This window comes from Anneissia japonica, unplaced genomic scaffold (assembly GCF_011630105.1).
Source record: "Anneissia japonica isolate Jap-2015-1 unplaced genomic scaffold, ASM1163010v1 scaffold493_len2256704_cov171, whole genome shotgun sequence".
NCBI lineage: Eukaryota > Metazoa > Echinodermata > Crinoidea > Comatulida > Comatulidae > Anneissia > Anneissia japonica.
The window spans coordinates 1812376-1833386 of NW_022727062.1; the positions used below are offsets into that span (position 1 = coordinate 1812376).

Here is a 21011-nt window from a genome sequence, read left to right on the forward strand (position 1 = left end):
ACCTCTGTAGTAACAATAGTATGCGCATTAATCAGTTGTTTACATATATACATCTGGGATGTTCCTCTTCAAATCCTCATATTCACATCATAATCTAGATAGTCACAAAACACAAAAAAATGTAGTCAATGTTTCCTTGGACCAAGACATTAATCAGTTTTTGACATATTAATTTAGGTATGGGATGTTTCTTTTTGTTTCTTTTTAAATAATATCCAAATGCACAGCCTACTCCGGATAACCACCAAAATTTCAAATAATTTTTCCTTGGCCATGACAAACCCTTCAAGATAGGTAAATTCAGATCCATTTAACAGTTTTGACATACCTAAGTCTGGGACCAGGGTGGCGCCAAAATTTGCCCGACGGGGAGGGGGGGAAAGGTCCCCGATAGGGGCCGATGTCCCCAACGAGGGGTCAGATTTCCCCGACGAAAGCAAAGTGGGCGTGGTCGAGCTTCTATTATAAGGTTTCAAAATTGGTCCAGGGGGCGAAGCCCCCGAAAAGTTTGACAATTTAGGAATTTCAAAGGCTTATTTAATTGATTTTAGAGTCTACTAAATATGTAGAAAACATTTTAAATTTATTGTGGAACAACATATTATAGTGTAGGCCCTGAGGTGTACCATTCGTTTGGAGCTTTTGACTTCGGTTTGTTCATCTTATCCTTTAGCTTTTCTTTCATTTCTGGTTTTAATTAGATCTTTTTCCTCTTTAACGTTCCATTTATGGTTAACAATTTTGCGAAAAATTAACATGGGGTAAAAATAAAATCAACTTGTCAAATTAGAACAAGGAGGTATAAAAATAAATGTCAAATAAAGTAAAATAATTATTTTTATACCTCTTTTAACAGAAGATGAGACGATAAGGAGGAAAGCATCTAACAATTCACGCGATGTGCGGTGACCTGTATAATAACTATTTAATATACAATCGTTGATTGGTTGAATTCATTTTGTGCATATATAACAGTCACTAATTTATCACGATAAACTTCCAAGAGCATGTTAATTATCGTGCTGCAGAAGATTACGTTAGCAAGGATTAACGTGATCTTGATAGACCATGTTATTTGCATCCTGCAGGTTCACGTCGAAGATCATGATATCGAAGATCAAGTTAAATATTGAGTGTGAACCCCGCTAATGTTTTCCCCGCCTTTAGATCGCGCGAGGGCGTATTACCTTATTAACTTTTTTCATTAGCAATAACTTAGCAACGGCATGCTTTTATACGTTTCAAACACGTCAGTTGTGCGATAAACCGTTTGATTTTAACTCATTATAATATCTGTAAAATTAACATTGTTCCCCTGATTAGATTTTCGGAGTTTTAGTAGGCCTATGTTATGCGTATATTTCCAGTGGTGTAACGCCTATGAGCTCTCATGCGGCGGTCCGCAGGGCCTTGATTCTTAGGGGCCCCGGCCTCTACCCACAGGGTCCTCGAACAGAAAAAAGCTTTGTTGATGATACATAACAGAATAATGTGTCTCTGACATCGACTGTACGACATATATTGCATTATATCAAGTGACGGATTAAGGGCCCACAAATTTGTTAAAAAGGAAATAATGATAAAAAGAAAAAAAAAACTTAGGCCTATTTTCAAATATTAAGTATGTGCGTGCCAGATCGACCCATCTAGTGGTACCATTGTAATTTTTTTCCCTCAGCCCGCGATGGGGCTGAGATGGTATAGACCCTTCATCTGCGAAAGCCCCTCCCTCTATTTCAAATTCTTACTAGATCCGCCACTAATATTAGAAGTGGTTGGCGCATCTGGTTGAGGCTTGTACTCCTAACCTCGAGGTCGGGGTTCGAAAATCTCGCTGTGCAAATCGATTGTGACCTTGGCCAAGGCACTTTATCTACGGTTGCCTCTCTCCACCCAGGAGTACAAGTGGGTACCTCGTAGGTTCCAACACTGCAGTAAGAAAAAAAGACTAACTACTCTTATGTTCACATCATTGAGAAAGATTTATTTGACTTTTATTTGCTCATGGATGAGCAACTATTATACTGCATATTGCTGATTAGTAGCCGCAATATTATGGGGATATAATTTAATTTAATAATTTCATTTAGTGTTCAATTTGTTCCATATGTGTTTGATCCAATGACCGGGGTAATAATGTGAAGCGCTTAGAGGCTTTGTTAAGGCATTAAGCGCTATATAAGAACGACATATTATTATTATATTATAACTGGTTTTTTTCATCGTAAAACAAATTATACAATGACAAACTGACAAAGATGATTTAAAAAAAAACATATATACAAATATAAATATATATATATATATATATATAAATATATATATATTTGTGTTTGTGTTTGTTACACGAAAAGGTCAATATTTGCAAGTGACACACAAGTACATCAAACAACTGAAGATGCAGTAAGAAAAAAAGACTAACTACTCTTATGTTCACATCATTGAGAAAGATTTATTTGACTTTTATTTGCTTATGGATGAGCAACTATTATACTGCATATTGCTGATAAACTCTCGTAAAATTATAAGGTGACATTTTTATAACGTGCCACTACATTATTTAAAGAAAATATGAAGTGAAAAAAATAGAAGAAATGCAAAGAATTCTAATTATTACACCATTTAGTTAATTATAAATAACTGTGAAAAAATGAAGAACTAAAAACATTTTAGTCCTATTATACTGATTTATAATATTGTACTGAACTGCCAAGCAAAAATGATGGCGTCATTATTCATGGATTTTATGGTTGGGTATATAAATACAAGAGAATATCAACGGCCATACATTACATCCATCTTACAAACCTGTAAAATATAAAATAGTAAGTAGGCCTATTAGTCTTTATCAGAACCTGATCTGGAAAAAGCACAAATGGCATTTAGAGTGAACGGGGTTGTAACTTCAGAATACGACAATATACTTCGTATTAATGTTGTACTGAATAGTTTTTACATATTTGATAATGTTTAGGGGAAATAAGATAACAAATTTGCATTATTAGGGAAAGTGTGGGCATACGTCAAAATAAATAAATTACTATGATGTGAAAGTCTACTAGTAATGATGGAAAGATATAGCAGATGAAAGTTGTGAATCATTGTGTTTTTTATGAATGGAATTAGATTGACTGAAATACCGTTAAATTTAAAACGAGTTCCATGTGCTTTTTAATATTTAGGACCACTGAGCTACTTTTTGAGATTACATAAACTGAATAGATATGGGTTCTTTTCAAATTAACTTCTGTAAATATTTACTGCTTAAAAACAATAAGACTAGTAAACTCGTCTTTAATCATAGCAGTAACATTATTTGTCTAATTATAATTATCACTAAAAATATGCTGATGAACTCTTAATTGTTTCTCAAGAAGGTGATGAATGAAGCACAATTCAAAAGACAATAAAATAACTAACAAAATTTCCCTAATCATCGTCATAGGTGGTGACCGACAGATACAATTGGGGTTATTAACATTTGGAGAGATTTTCTTTATATTTGTACTATCAAACATCACAATTCATTCATCCATTCATATATTAATTCATCTATTCATAACGAAATAATTATATATTCATACCTATAGTCCCCACACCTCGACCTCACAAAGCGTCAGGATGCTGTCCTTGAGTGCGACACTGACGTATCGTCCATTAAGTACAGGATTGCACTGTCGATCTATCACTGACCCGGCTTTGGTGTCTGCATCGGTTATTGGCTCTCCACATTGAGCATTAGTCAGCATACCCTTAGCGTCATCTCCAACATGAATGGTAGCGTCATTCAATCGTTCCCGGCAGCAATCTTAAGAAAAATGTAAATATATCAAATTTGTACATTATCTTTAAATAAATACTTCCAAACAATTCCTTTGCAAAATGTAATATTGTTTTGCATAGTCATAGTTATTAAAGGCTATTAGCAAACGATGCATCACATAAGCATTGTTTAAATAATTAATTCTAATTTGGTATTCTCCTATATCCTCGTATGTGGACTGAATCTTATATATTCGGTATGAACACCAACGGCTTTTCTTTTTCTGCAGAGTGGAGTTATCTATTAGTGATTGGGTGTACAGTAGATCGCAAGAAATTCTTTTCCGAAGATTGTACTGCGTTTTTGAAAGTCATGCACTTAGGCCATACGGGACCAAAAGTCTTTTCATAAGATGATGAATGTGCTTTCAATATATATACTTGTATTTCGGCCCACAAACTTGTCGAAAGCGGTTTGGGGCAGCGGGGTTTCAATCCTTCTTAGCTGTGCACTTCGAGGAAGACAATTTATCTAAAGATTAAAAGTGGTACCTGATAGGGTACCTGTGCCAATATGGCAGCATGTAGGCATGTGAACTTATGGAAGGACAATGTATAATACCAAAATAATAATAAACTAGTGAACGTAATTCTCCCCTGTATAAAATACCCACGCTTCTTTTTTTTTTGTATTTCGGGAAAAAAAAAATTTAGGAATGAATACAGAATCTCAACCTCTACCAAGATATAAACTGAGTCTGTCGCTTACAAAGAATTAAGTCATTGAAAGCCTTTAGTTATTGTTCCTTGGACGGACCATAATAAATAATTCTAGAAAGTTTCATTTAGATTCATTGATTCATTGATCAGTTTTTAAGATTTTAAGGTCTTGGATGTTCGACTCCACATCCACACCCTACTCTGGTACGTCACCAGAACGTGATGACCATTTAAGAGTATTTTTTTTTCAGATACACTTATTATTATTATTTAAGATAGATATGTCTATTCAAACGGTCCTCATCATGCTTCAGTTCGTCACAAAAACTTAATGATTTCTTTCTTGGAACATGACAATCAATCTAAAAAAACTTATTCAGATCAATGATGAGTATGTTTTTGAGATATTTCGGTCTGGGATTTTAGCATTTTAAATGACCCATACACCAGGATCTAGATAGTTATATATATCTGGTCAAGGACGTGTCTCTTTAAATGGTCATCAACTTCGGATCGTCAGGTATCAAAATGTAATCATGTCTTCATTCTGGAAAATTTCATTCGCATCCATTGCTTAATTGTTAAGAACAGTTTGTCTGGATGTTAAAACATTTTAAATAACCCCTCCAAATGCACATCCAAATCTGAATCGTTTCCAAAGTTTAATGTCTTCCTTGTAAATAGGTTAACACATCGGATCGTCACTAAATTACAAATGAACCTTCCATTTATTGTTAATAATTATCTGCAAAAATCTGACGTATATAGACCTGAAATATAGGCCAAAATCTGCTAACAACCATACGTACACACACAAAAACAGAAAATTCGACGAAAATATAAGCTCTGAACGCAGGAGAGAGCAGCAAATGAGATCACTGAGCAATGGACCTCCATGGTATTATTGCTAGCAATGTATTATTATATCTGTCATTTTTTTGTGTTCATATACTGTACCTGCTCGATTGAAAATTCTCACATGTCCAACGCTGTAAGTCCTTCCTAGATCCACCTGCCACCAATTGTCACCTTTTCCGCCTAGATGGAAGAAAGAATAAATATTAGGCCTATTATCATTTATTATTATAATCATTATTATTATTATTGTTGTTGTTGCTGTTGCTGTTATTGTTACCGTATTGTTGTTGTTATTATTATTATTATTATTATTACTATTATTATTATTATTATTTTTTTTTTCTTTTTTCTTGCATATATTTTTCCTATCTTTTTTGCACAGTTTTTTTCTGACCGTCACTTTTGGTCACTTCCCATGCTTAGAATTTGTCGGTGCTTTGCCGAAGCATAGACCATATATCAAGGATGTGCCTCCTAATATTTAGTGTCAATCTATGGTGGGGTGTGCGTGTGAGGACCAATTAAAATGATTTAAGGTCAAATTTTTTTTGGTGAGGTTCCGGAGTAGGGTGTAGATCTGAGGACCATTGAAAGGAAAACACCCCAGACCACATATTTCGAAAACAGATCAACTGATCGAAATGGAACATTCGGAAAAAAAGTTTAACCAAGTTAAAAAGAAGATAGTATTATATGTAGGGGACGGTCCAGGTTAGGGTGTAAATTTGAGGGTCATTTAAATTGCTTACGTCCCAGTTATAGATGGATAAAAATGACACTTTGCAGAAAATCATGGTGAAATGTAGAGATGGTCCGATTTTGGTGAGGATCCGCAGTAGGTTGTGGATATGAGGCCCATTTAAAGATTTTTTTGTTGACAGTTGCTAAAAATATTTAAACGCAATTTGCGTTTTCTAAAGCGCTTAAACCAGTTACAGCTAGGTTAAACTCAAAACTACCGTGACTCTGTTTTCTTTTTTTTTCTTCTTTTTTATTTGCGTTTGTTCTGCCTTTTTCTACAATTTTTTTTTCAAAACAAATTTCTGCGTTCTCCTGAACAATGACAATAAATATGATTGAGATTGAGATTGAGATATGCATGAACAATTTTTGCTTTCAGTCATCGAATCACTATGAACTGAAAATGCACTTTCCTATCCAAGGTCGGCTCATATGGCGCGCAATGGTTATGAGTCACGATGTACCTCGCTATTACCATTGCAGTCATAGTTCAAGTCTCACTAATAACGTCGCAGTGAACTTGATTTTCGTTTTTTTTAAATTCCACTTCATTAAAATTATATTGGTTTTCCATGTTTTTTTCTTTTACATTATACGGTACCTTTTAACGACTTTTCTTTTTGCTGCAGTTTCAACTTGATTTCTCATTAAAGCAATGGGGAAAATACTTATGTTCTGTTGTTCAAACAGACATAGTAAGACGTTATTATTATTATTATTATTATTATTGTCATGCGGAGGTTAGTGTATTTGTAGTTCATCTACCTTGTGTAATCTCTAAGTTGAGGGCAAAAAGTGTTAATGCATGTCACTGTTAAACCTGCTGTTGCTAGAAAACGCAAATTTCGGTAACATAACAGTTTAATTATCTGTTTAATAATATTCAAATTATGTCAAATGACGTCATAATCAAATATGCATATATTTGGTATAATTATGGTTTTTTTTTCTTGGATAAGGTTTGAGAAGACCCAAGAACAAAAGTACAATCGGTAAAACCCTGAACATCAAGATAGGAAAAAGGGGTGGAAGAAGAAAAGAGTCAGAACAAAAGTGTATTACAGTAAAATGCATAAACAAGTAGATAGACTGGATCGTGACAAAGTGGGGATCTAAGGTGCAAATCCTTCTCTTTGGTTTCCTATTTATTTTACAGGTTTTAGACGATCGGCACATTCTTCACCTTTTGTGCTCGAACCTTCTTCAAATTTTTTTCCAATCAGAGATATGCATATTATAATATGACATCTTTTTACATATTTTGAATATACGTGCAATTTGCGTTTACCAAAGCATTTTAAACTACCTACAGTTATTTCAAATTGAAATTACTATGAAATGAATGAACACTTTTCGTCCTAGCCTTATAACATTACTCAAGTTTTACAAGATAAAAATGAATTAACCTCTGCAGGGTTGGGTTGTACCCAATGGTAAGAACTGTGAACATACTTTCAGTTTTGGTTGCCATTTTAATTTTTTTATTACTTCATAATTATCTTTATTAATTTTACTTTTTGTAGGTTTTTTTTTTTGTAAATTGAACAACTTCTGTTTTGAAATCGGATATAATAAGTCTAGTTATTATTCTTATTGTTAATTATTATTAATATTCGTGGTCTAGTAAAAGTATCCGTAGCATCATTATGGGCATACACGTTTTTATTTAAGCTATAAATGAGTGTGTGCACTTACTTGTGTGTGTGCAGGAATTTTGGTTGAAGTTGATAGCACTTCTGCCATCAACCGCTCTTCCTGGGTATCCACCCCATGTAATGGAACTCTGGCGGGTAGAACGTCTTTCACTTAACAACCCTTTGAAAATGAAAGCGATTGTACCATATGACAGATTATACTTAGATATTCTCTTTATCCTAAAGAATTTACCAATTTCGTAAAATGTGAGGACTAATTTAGCATACTAAGTTACATAATTAACAAACATAACATCCTAAACATGTCCATTACAATGGCCTGGCGCTAAACCTGGATGAAGCGATGCACATGCTATGTTATCAAACATCTAGTTGAGAGCGTCTACGTAACGAGCGCGCAAGAGATTCCTAATTTTTTAAATGGTAATTATTATATAGGCCTAATTGAGTATGTTATAAGTTTTCAAATTATATAAAATTTATAACTTTCTCCTTTAAGTATTTTAACACACACACACACACACATGTGGATTAAAGTTATTGACATTAAGTTTTACTATCAAATACAGTATTACCATTCATTCATTTGTTTATTATTTCATTCATTCCTTCATATATACATTCGTCCATTCATTTTTGATAAAATAATTATATATCCATACTTAGTGAAAACACCTCGACCTCGCACAGCGACAGGTAGTTGTTCGGGAGCGAAACACTGACGTATCGTCCATTAAGTACAGGACTGCACTGTCGATCTATCACTGACCCGGCGCTGGTGTCTGCATCGGCTATTGACTCTCCACATTGGGCATTAGTCAGCATACCCTTAACATCATCTCCAACATGAATGGTAGCGCCATTCAATCGTTCCCGGCAGCAATCTTAAGAAAAAAGTAAATGTATCAAATTTGTACATTACCTTTCAATAAATAATTCCCAAAAATTCGTTTTGCAAAATGTGCAATGTAAAGCCTACTAACTAAGGTTGTATACCTTAATAATTTATTCTGGGAACTTGTCTATGTCCTCTACGGTATGAACATCAAAGGTAGCCAACGAAAGTTTGACAATTTATTTCCTGTGGATTCCTGTGGTGTTGAATTGGCAATACACCGGAACAAATTTATTTCACAATAGTGTACTGTGTTCGTTAACCTGCACATTTAATGTAATCTATATGGAATAATAAAGAGGGGAAGACCAAGAGGAAGATGGAGAGATGAGGTGATAGAAAGTGGCATTGACTCTCTTTGTGTTTCAGCCGGAGTGCCGATATACCAGTAGAATATTATAAAAAATGCACGATTTTTTGAAGCCATGACTATCTCTCCATCTCTCTCTCTCTGTCTTCCTCTCTTTCTTATTCCATATAGAGGATTTTGCAATTCTGTGAATTGTTTCCTTTCCTTTGAATTCTTTTGTTCAGTGTCCAGATGGTACTGTCGTCAGTCATGGCCTGTGAGTTTCTAATTGAGTTTCTTTTTGTTATAGCAAATTATATCTTTAAAATTAATAATGTGGTCGTGTTCACATACCTGCTCGATTGTAAATTCTAACTTTTCCAATCGCGTAGGAATTTCCAAGATCCACCATCCACCAATTCTCAGCTTGTTTCTCTGGATGCAAGGAATATTATTATTATTATTATTATTATATTATTATTATTATTATTATTATTATTATTATTATTATTATCATTATTATTATTAGTGTTGTTGTACCAGCTAATTATTATCAACATTGTTGATTTAGTGAAACCAAATAAAATAAATAAATAAATAGAAAATGAATACATTACTAAAAGCATACAAATTATTATTATTATTATTAATATTATTATTATTATTATTATTATTATTATTATCATTATTATTATTAGTGTTATTGTACCAGCTAATTATTATCAACATTGTTGATTTAGTGGAACCAAATAAAATAAATAAATAAATAGAAAATGAATACATTACTAAAAGCATACAAATCTCTTAAAAATTGTGGATCGCTTAAAATTTGTGTGAGCACTTACGAGTGTGTGTACATGTACGATAGCCGTAGTGAGTAGCTTTAAAGCCATCAACTCCTTTTTCTGGATCTCCACCCCATCCAACAGAACTCTGCGTGGCAATACGTCCTTCACTCACTAACTCTGTAAAAATGGCAGAGATTGTACCATTACCGATTTTACTCATGAACACACACATAGCCTACATCTATACTATATATATATATATATATATATATATATATGTATGTATGTATGTATATATATATGTATATATATATATGTATGTATATATGTGTGTGTGGGTGTATATATATATATATATATATATATATATATATATGATATTAAAAGAAGTTAGCCGTTGACACTGTGGAATAAATATAATATAAATCATCAAAGGTGCATGTGTTTAATAAGGACATAATAGAAAATCGTAGGCTACCCTGTAAAAAAGTCATTGTGTAATAAAATTCCTCCGACGGGATTCGAACTTGCGACCTCTCGCTGACAAGGCGAACGTCATAACCACTAGTCCACGAAGGCTTCATGGTTAAACAGGTCTAAATAACCGTCGGGAACATTGTATTACACAATGCTAGGCCTCAAGTGGGCGTTCGGCCAGATAAATCTGGCAATACCTCTAGAAATACTGTCGTATATTGTATATGATATTGAAGGAAGTTAGCCGTTAACACTGTTGAATAAATATAATATAAATCATCAAAGGTACATATACAGTGTTTAATAAGGACATATATATATATATATATGTATATGTATATTATATATAGGTAGGCCTATAATATGTATATATAATTATATATATAATATGTATATATAAGTATATATATATGTATATATATATACATATATACATATATATATATATATATATATGTGTGTGTGTCTGTGTGTGTGTGTGTGTGTATAGTGATTAATAGTACCGCCGTTTCCCAAATTAATACAATCAAAAAGACATTATTTTTAAATCATTGTAAGTCAGTTGCGTGTGCAAAAAGCTTAAAGCGTGGGTGATTTTACTACAGTACACCGCCATTTCATATTTCGTTGCTAGACAAGCTATGACCCACACTCAGCAAATCTAACAAACCTAGCTATTCTCTACGACGCTGGTTAATACGAATGAAGCATAGATCGTCTCAGGCAAGGCCTAGAAAGGCATATTGGCTATGAGTGATTAAGAACTGACCTAATAACGCAACGCTGAAATATATCACAATGTTTACAATATATTTTAATTTATTAAACAAATGTCTATCAAGAGGTAAGGCCTACTTAATAACCCCTAATAAACTTCATTAAACCACTATCAATTTATTCAAATTCTTGTATCGAGCCTTGCGAAGAGTGTTAGTGCATGTACATTAAACATCACTCTAATGCCCGCAATGAATGCACAATCACAACAACCACTAAGCAACCAGAAGTTTATATAAAGGCCATAGAAAAGGTGATAGACGTCACAACTGACTTTTAAAGTTATTATAGTAAAGTGATTTCGCACACTATAGGAAATAAAAGAATTCCATTATTTTCTTCAAAAAATACCTTCAGTCCTGCAGGCTTCATGTAATTTTTTAAAGGAAAATATTGGCTTCTTTTCCTATAGTGTACTAAAAACCTGACTTACTACAGAGTTCAGTGTTCACCATACGCCGCCGTTAATTATGATAGTTGTCGTTGTATTGTTATTTTCCTTATCTATATTATAATTATGTACTTGTCAATTGTAGTTCCGGCCCCCGGACCCGGCCCTAGCGGGGACTCTATAGCCAGGGAATTTCCAAAACGGTTACATGCAAAGTCCCGCCACCGCCCGGCAATGCGCGGGGCATCGTTTTAACGTACATCCCCGGCTAGTCCCCGCCACTTCCGCCGTAGTCGAGGTAAAAATGATTGGATGATAAGAACTAGCCTATGTTCTGAATCGAAAAAGCGCGCGAGAGTTAAATAGGCCAAGCAGGTGAGCGTGCTTGATGGAAGCACTACGCATGTGTAGGCCTATCACTAATAGCAGATTTCCATGGAAGTTTTGAAAAGTGCAAAAAAAAAAGGAGTGTATTGAGAGATTGATCATAGAAAAAGAAAATAATTGACTGATTGATTGAACTGATTTTTGATAGAATTTAGTTATTCAATATCTAAACAGAAATTAGGCCTAAACTAAGAACATGAATACATAGAAACATATTTCCTTGCCTTGGCTCATGTACTTGAGAGTAAAATAATAATATTACGGACTTTTTGACTGTCAAATATCGCTTACGGAGCAAATTTTAAAAATAATGTATTTCAGCATTACGTTTTTGTGGTATTTATGGAATACAAAAAGAGCAACATTGAACGTTAATTTCTGCGGTGTATATACTGTCACGTGCCGTTATCTGGAACAAAATGGTCTAGGCCAATTTCCACATTGCGTGGTGGTTTTATATGAAATGGTAAAAGGGCAACGTTTGCATACGAATACAAGATATTCCCTTACACTAATTCATCTCATTTCAGTGTTTTCTAAATATCCATATGTTATAAAAAAGATAAGAAACTGCTTTCAAAACCATGTAATCTTTCTCTTTTAGTGGTGATATTGTTTTTGTTTTTGTTTTTTATTTATAATCATAGCTATTTGCGACGTTCAGTACACTAGAGGGTAAGCCAAAATGTTTCGACGTTTCGATTGAGTTGCTTCAATCGTCTTCAAAAGAATAATATCTGTCGATTAATATCGGTAGAAACGTAGAGACATTTTCAACAAATAACACTTCTTTCCAAAACTATCCAGGCCTACGTGGTGTACCGCAAGCATTGAAATATTTTCACTTTGCAATGCAAACCTTTAAACAATTTTTCCTTATTCTGATATGAAACTTAATGGTGATTTGTATAGATTTGGTGAGATTTTATACTTATTTATTTGCAAATAATGTTTAATTTTTAATTTTTAAAGTAAAAAATGTCAATCTTTGATATACATGCACATTTGATATAATAAACCGGAACTCTGATGTTCATAATTTTATACTAAATCATATTATATTTCATTTTTATATGTGGAAGCAAAATATTTCATATAAAATTAAATACAGAGAGTTTCAAAACGGGATAATCGGATATATCTTACCTGCGAAGATCGCAGAAAACGTTCCGAGAAACACAAAGACGAAAATCAACTTACAATCCATAATTGAAAACTGCAGTAATAGAAGGAAAAATAGCAAATCGTTAGATTTGAATAAGAAAAGTAGAAGATTATAATTACTTTGTTAATTATGTTGATGATGACCATGATGATGATTGTACAATTTATGATAATTAAAAGTGGTAGGATGTTAGAAGCACTTCCAAAGTTGGATCTTTTTTCTACCCTGTTTTCTGCGCTTCTACTATGTATGACCGTGGCAAGCAGGCTCTCTCTTGCCCTCCATCCCTATCTCATATGGCTTCTATTAAAATTTCTACCCGTAGAGCTCTTTTTAAATCTTAAGTACATCGTTTAGCTTTAACACATCCATAATAAATAATTAAATAATTTATTAAACGAAAGGTTTGGCTACACTTCCGTGCTCGCAGATACTAATCGCCCTCCCATCTACTACTTCTTTATAAATGCCAGATTAGCCCCAAATATATACTGCCTCATATTATTACTATCCGTCTGCTTCTACCTCATCTCGCCTCGACAAAATCCATACCAAATCGTTTTACCTTATTAATGGCTTTTCACGTTTTTTCTATACAGCCTCTCGGACATTGTCGTCGAATATCAGCACTTTCTCACTTTCTCTTTTTTTCATAATATTTAAAATACTTTGTTTCTACTCCATTCATTGTAATCTCGTTTCAGTTCATTCACTGCCAAAGGTTTTTTTTTAATTAGAATATTTAACTTTTTAAACTTAATTTCAATCGCATAAATCTACTCTCTCGTTCTTATATTTTCCTTGTCTAGATTTGTTATGGGTTTTACCTTTTCTAGGCATCAGATATTATTCTATAATATTACTCGCGTTGCACGATACATACACGAACCACAAACAAATCTTACGTAACGAATCTCGTATTTATTTCGGCCTAATGTCTGCACCATGGTCTTGGCTAATCCTGCACCCCACGAAAAGTGTAATTTTAGTGACGTAAAACATCATTCCTCCATGAACACATTAATACCGTATATCCAATATTCTCAGAACACACAGAAAGTAAGGAGAAGAGTATATCAGACACAACTTTACTTTACACTATAGCGTTCATTTAGTGGACAACAAAGACCAGGCAATGAAAAATAGTACACATAAGCTGAAATTCCACAGCCTTACATAATGATTTGTCAAAGCCCCTTATATAAATATAGACATACCTTGTTAAAGTAGCCAGTCAATAAATCTTCACTCGGAATTTGACAAGAGACACTAGCAAGTTGAACATCAATTAACTGCAATATCAACTTTCAGAAATATACACATATATATAGGCAGTAACTAGAATAATTATACAGGTATTAAACATATTAATTATTTAAAAGTTTTATTGTAGTAACTATATTAATTAAACAAAATATATGATATAAATATAAAACCAGCTGTTCGAGGTCTCGTAAAGTAGAAAGTGTGCAAACTCTTTTAATTCTTTTAGATAATATTCGAAATTTATTAGCTGCTGAACACCGATAGATATTAAAAGCCATTAAATACTTAATATAAATTCATTTATTTACTTACCGATAAAACAAATTTCTGTATCCTATGGGCAAAAAATATACACATTAAATTTTATTAGCTATCTCCATCCACAAAAGTTCGACATTTGACATTTTACCGTGAAAAAGTGACTCTCTGCCCTTATGATTTTAAGTTTTATAGTACACGTGATTATGTGTTTGATTTTAGTTGCTAACTGTAGCGTCAAGTGTACAATACGTTTAGAAATTTATTACGTTTTAGGAAAATATTTTAGTAAATTTTATTAATTATAAATAAACCATTCTATCGGCAAAACATTTTCAAGTGTGCATAAATCTTAATCGAAATGTAGTACATATAGTTTATAAATTATAGTTTTGTCAAAACTTAGTGTCCATTTCCAATTTTTGCAGAGCCGTCGGAATCGAACCGGCCGCACCTGCTTTGGCAGGACCACTTTTTCTCATATATTTATTACTTTAAAAAAAATACGTACCACCTATAAATTATATAAATTTATTAATAAAATTTGCACCACAATGTCATTTGAATGTTATATTTAAATAAATACCCAACATGTGCGTGTTTTTATATTATACTATGTGGATTTCAAGGCCGTGTTATAAATTAGTTAATGTGATTTTTAAACTTTAATGTTGGAAGTAGAGGATCATTACTGTCTCTTATACACATCTAGATGTTTTATTACTTTAAAAAATATTTACCACCTACAAATTATATAAATTTATTAATAAAATTTGCACCACAATGTCATTTGAATGTTATATTTAAATAAATACCCAACATGTGCGTGTTTTTATATTATACTATGTGGATTTCAAGGCCGTGTTATAAATTAGTTAATGTGATTTTTAAACTTTAATGTTGGAAGTAGAGGATCATTATCTCCCCCCCCCTCCCTCAGACCCAACCATGGTGGAGAACAGGTTGTTGTGGTATCTAATCCCCACTGTAATTTGAAATGTTTCATCTAATCGTAAAGGTTGGAATATGGGTAGCGGTTCTGTAGGTTGCCAGCTGCTGTTTTCAGGCATTTAGAGGGGCCATGTTTTCAAACTTTACTAACCTGAGCCCCAAAATATTTGATAATCAATCTATGTAAGCACACTAGGCCAAATTTAATGCTTTATATACAAGAACATATTCAAATCTAAGATCTTAATTATACATATAACTTCTAAGAAACTTTTGCAATTGAAAGAGAACCCTTTTTAGATAAAGGACAATTTCAACCCAATGACACTTCCCCTCCCACACACACAAACACACACACACACACCCACACATTTCAAAGTTGGTGGGACATCATATCAATAAGTCCCCCCTGCCAACTTTTCACCAATTTTCTATAGTTTAAACCTCATTTTTTTAAAAGAACGGTAAGAACAACAACAATTACGAATGACTGTTATAAATTTATCTGTCCACTTTTGTTTTGTTAACTGTGCGGTGTGCATATCCGGACGAAAACCGGGTAAAAATGCCATTTTCTGCTTATTCTGTATCTCAGTAGGCCTAATCCCTTTGATTTTTCGGGTGCGAATGGTTATCATAGGTTCAATTTGTTGTGAAAATAATGTACACTTGGCGTTAACATTTTTGGAAGGGTGTAACCGTATTAGGTTTTTTGAAACGCTAAAGTGCATGATTTCTACAATAAACGGTTTATTCCACTTTGTTCCATTATTAAGACCAGTATAATTTTTATCTGCATAATATATAGATTTCTGTTTTTCCTAATATCAAAACTGTTATTAGACAAACCTAATGTATTTAAATTCTAATTAGTCAATTGAGTTTTGTATAGCCGTTATTAAACAATATGCATCCGATGACATGGATACTTGTAGGTCTATCTATTTCAATTTATATAAGTAGTGGTACCACAATTTTACGATCTCCGATGTTATGTTCAATCGATTCTGCCGATGACGTCATGATATATTATGAATTATTATGATTTGCTAAACAAAGCAAATCAATTTACGTCATAATCCTGGAAAACGATAAAATTGTAGTAGTAAAAAGGATTTGATTTGTGAAAATATTTTGTTATCGTATACACGATAAATGGGTATAGATCGTCCTAGTGTCAAAACTTCTCTTATTTTTTTATTTTCTATATGAACAATTGCTTTTTAGCGTTTAATCGTTATCGTTACAAGTATAAACAGGCCTTAAGGCTGGCGAACGGGGAAAAAGTCCCGGAGCTCAGACATTCTAAAGGATTAGATGACCAATTTGAGAAATTTGTGAGGAGAAAATATGACAAAAATAGCGCTGTATAATTTTTAAAACCAATTATGTTTACAATGAATTACCAACTCAGAATTACTAAAATATAACGTAATAGAAGAAAAAAAATAACAACCTACCTATTTATGCCTAAATGTACTCCTGTCCATTAAATTTGGGGTTTTTTTTTTAACTACAGTGATTGTTGATACTCTTTTTAGTGACTAAAAGTGAAGAAACGGAAACAAACCTCACACACATTTTTGAAGTTTATGATTATGTTTATGCCACTTTTTCTATGTCTAAACAACTTCCTAATGGTAGTCCTAAATCAATACGTTTTGAATCAAATTACTAGAGTCACAACAAAGCTTATTGGTTGTCAGCACATAAATAATACCGCTTTCTGTTTCATTATCTATTATATTGGGAAATCAAAGACATTTCATACGTCGAATCCATTAGTCAGTGTTTTTAAAAGGAAATGTCTTAGCAGATGAGGGTGGTGGCGCAATTATTTGTAGCGGAAGTTGTTGCATAGAGTATAAACTCATCTAGAATAACTTACAATAAAATGGCAATTTCATTTTTTTATATAGTGATGAAAAGAAACACAAACTGCTGAATGAAGAAGATAATGGTTGCCATGAATTTTAAATTCTTTTTATTCTAGACAAACTTTACTCTTTCCCCGAGAGGTTTTGGGGGGAGATAAGCTTCCCCGACGAACAGCGCCAGTGTGGGACAGGGTGACTTAAATCCCCCAACGGACAGGTCAAGCCCCCTTCCCCCCGCGGGACAGAGCTCTTCGGGCAATCAGACCATAAAACATATAAAAATAGACCCACACCAAGCCAACACATATCTGTCACAGTCTGAGAGTGCCATTTCCGGCTATTAAGAGGTTGCTATTTAAAAAAATCTCATTTGGGAGGACAAATCTCTCTTGGCCCCTTCCCCCAGCTCGAGCCTACCAGCTCAAGTCCCCCTGTCGAACAACTTAGCCCCCCAGAAAATACATCCTAGAGCCGCTACTGCCGACGAAGGGATAAACCTCCTTCCCTCACTGGAGCCATTACTAGTCTGTAGCCGGCTTTAGAGCTGTCCAGAATTTACTTTGAATCAGAGGTGGCGCCTACTTCATAAACGTCATGTGAACAAAATGTTTATACGCCTACCAATAGATAGACCTTGTCGCTAAGACCCTTTCCTTTGCTATTTTCGCTAAGGTCCCACAAAACGAGAGCATAAAATTTCGCAAAACAGTGCATTTGTGGGACAACAGTTAGTGCTTATGAGATACACGCGTATTCCTAGCTCTCTTCTGATTGGTCAGTTGTTAAGTTGACTGACACTCCTGGAAAGTCCATTGTATAAATATAGTTACAATGCATCACTGTAATAGTTCATTGCCGATAAATCCAATGTGTTCCTTGGATGATTTTCAATAACTCAAATTTCACTAATAAATAGGGCCTACTTATGAATATAATGTCTAAATTATTGCAGATGTGTAAAATAGAAATATACCTTTGAAAGTTTAAGCCTGCTGTACTCTAGAATCTGCATTAATCGATTTTACACGTGCACCAAAAATATTTTTCAAAATCAGTGTTAAGCTAAAAGAGAATACTAAATAATTCGGTAGGCTTAGACTTATCAACTTTCGTCTTAAGATATTTTATAAAATCCGGTACACATCAAGGCTATTCCACTAAAGTCCAAAGACGTTCTTTATTAGGTGATAATTGGGCAGTACTGCTAAAAAACAACTCACTGCTAGATTGTACTCTAACGACTCTAATGACTGTCACCAACAATCAGCAAAACGGCGTCGCGTCGTCTAACGTTCACAGGGAGTAAAGTTGGATTGGTCAGCCGACGGTCGTAATTTTATAGATGATTTTCTGTTCTAATTCTTTCCTAGAAAAATCAGATCCTTTACATAAACTAACACCAGTAATTTGTATATCGTCAATATTATGATTATGAGAAAAATGAGAAGCTACTGGTAAACCAGGCATACGTAAGCGTATAGATCTAAGGTGCTCCGTAAAACGATCAGCAATGCGACGTTTGGTCTCTCCTATGTATATCAAGTTACATTTATTACAAATTATGCCGTAAATAACATTAGTAGAAATACAACTAAAAGAGTCCGTAATAACATGGTATCCAGAAGGTCTCTTAAGTAGATCAAGTGATACAACGTGTTTACATGTCTTCAGGGGCGGATCCAGAAATGTCCAAAAGGGGGGGGCGGAAGCGGGGGCCGAAAGTTGGGCCGATTGAGACAAAACTGTCGTAGGGGGTCTGGAGTGGGACTAGGACATATGTCGTGTGATGCGTTATTAGTGCAAATATAATAAAATTGTGTGAGTTTGAAATTTGTCCTTTCCCAGTGGAAATAAAACTGAGCTATACTAAACGTGGTACATGCAGTTTTTGAGTTACAAGTTTGTGCTAGAATACATATATATACCTCAACAAAATCACCACCAGAAGGACCCCACTGGAAATAAGTTTTCTTCTAGACTTTCGTGGGTTATCCTTGGCGTTTACACCGAATAAATCCAATCCAATCCAATCCAATAGCAGACCAAAATATTGGAAAATACTCAAAAAATCTTTTCAAAAAAGAATTTTGTGCCTACTACACTGGTAACAACCATCTATTATTTTTAGCAGGACATTATCTTACAAATTTGATTTTATTAAAACAAAATACATCTTTTGCAATTTATTTACTTGAAGCTCTGTCTATACTATAACATTTTCTTTGGCAAAAAAAAATGTTGTAGGTCAACATTTAGGTATGTCACATGTTTTTGTTTTTGTCAAATAAAATTGATAGTCTGATAGGACTTAAAAATCAATTAAAATGGTAACATGGCCCAAGGAAATCATTATCATACAGAAACACAGTGGAAAAACAAAAGCAGTTGGACATACTGACTAGTTAGTGTTAGTGTACCCTAATGCTCACTTTCTCTCAAGACGAGGAATAGTTATGTGGTGTATTGTACAGAACTGCCAAACGTATTATGACGACATCTTTTAACTTTTTTCTATGTATCTGATGAATCGTAGTTGCTTGGATATCGATAGGCTACAACAATATTATCAATGTCCATGTTTAAAAATCTAATGTATACAGAATTCTCTAAAATCGATAAAAGTATGCTTTGTAAATCCATAAATTTTCAGATATTTCGGAGATTCGTTTCATGGACACCTCGAGAGTTTCTGAGCTACCCGTTGCCATGCTACGTATGCTGCTATCGGCAAAATCATCGGCAAAAAATGAACGTCCAATTAAGTATTATTATGAGGCTAACCTGGACATAAGAACCGAACATTGTAGTCCGGCGCTACATGAACCAGTATTGTCTGCGTTCTAACAGATTAGGCCTTCTTTAGCGCAGCAGGTGAGTGTCTGACCAGTAGATCTGTAGGAATTACCGCCAGTAGTTCGGCACTCAATTCCTGACGGTTTTTCACACATTGTATTCGGGTTTTCCTAAACAAGGAAATAAAGTTAGTTGGAAAGAAAAGTAAAACATTTATTAAAAAAGCCTGAATATATTGGCAAACACGGACATATACAAGTCTCCTTCGAATTAATGACCCCTCCATTTAAAGACCACCTCGAATTAAACACCGCTTTTTTAGTACAGGAACTTATGTAGTAAAATAGGCTCCAGGTCGCAATTCATGTTAATTTATAGCAACATTTTTTTTCCGATTCAGAATTTTATACTGAACAAGAAAAACTTTGGTGCCAATTTTTTCGAGAAGGTTATCTGGCCGCTATCTTGGAAAACAAGATGGCGGACGCATCTGGTCGCATGTGGTATCATTAGAAAGGAAATCATGCACTGAATATTTTTCCCATTACGCTAATATGAAAAAATAAACAGAAAAGGAGATATTCGCCCTTAAACACGTCATTGTCTGCTGCCCTCTATTTGTGAACATTTCATTTTTATTGTTGTTTGTATGAAGTTGGCTGGTTTTCTTGGTTCTAATACTGGTATTTTGTAGTCTTATGTTAGTAACTAATTTGATACATCGATGTGTATTTTTTTTCATTAAACAATGTAAATAGCTATATTATTTGTTTATTGTAGTGACAGTTTCCTATTAATATATTTTAATACATCTGCAATATCCTGGTATTTTTTCCAGTCTAGGAAAAAACAAAATCGTTTAGCAGACTGTTTAATTATGAATATTGCGTGAATATTATATTTATTGCAATAAACACCCAGACTTTCATTGTTAAGAAGGGTTTTGAGGGGGCGTTTACTT

General features: G+C 33.8%; 1 protein-coding gene across 1 annotated transcript; it reads right to left on the bottom strand.

Moving 5' to 3' along the window:
• Positions 1-2427: 2427 nt before the first annotated feature.
• On the bottom strand, positions 2428-14213 carry LOC117113459. The gene is made up of 9 exons (XM_033256792.1): positions 14123-14213; positions 12887-12956; positions 9766-9885; positions 9275-9355; positions 8399-8620; positions 7777-7896; positions 5440-5520; positions 3585-3808; positions 2428-2808 (listed from the first exon to the last, which is right to left on the bottom strand). Exons 2-8 carry the CDS (start codon positions 12945-12947, stop codon positions 3585-3587), a joined length of 909 nt encoding a protein of 302 aa, XP_033112683.1. The 5' UTR covers positions 12948-12956; positions 14123-14213; the 3' UTR covers positions 2428-2808.
• Positions 14214-21011: the final 6798 nt, after the last annotated feature.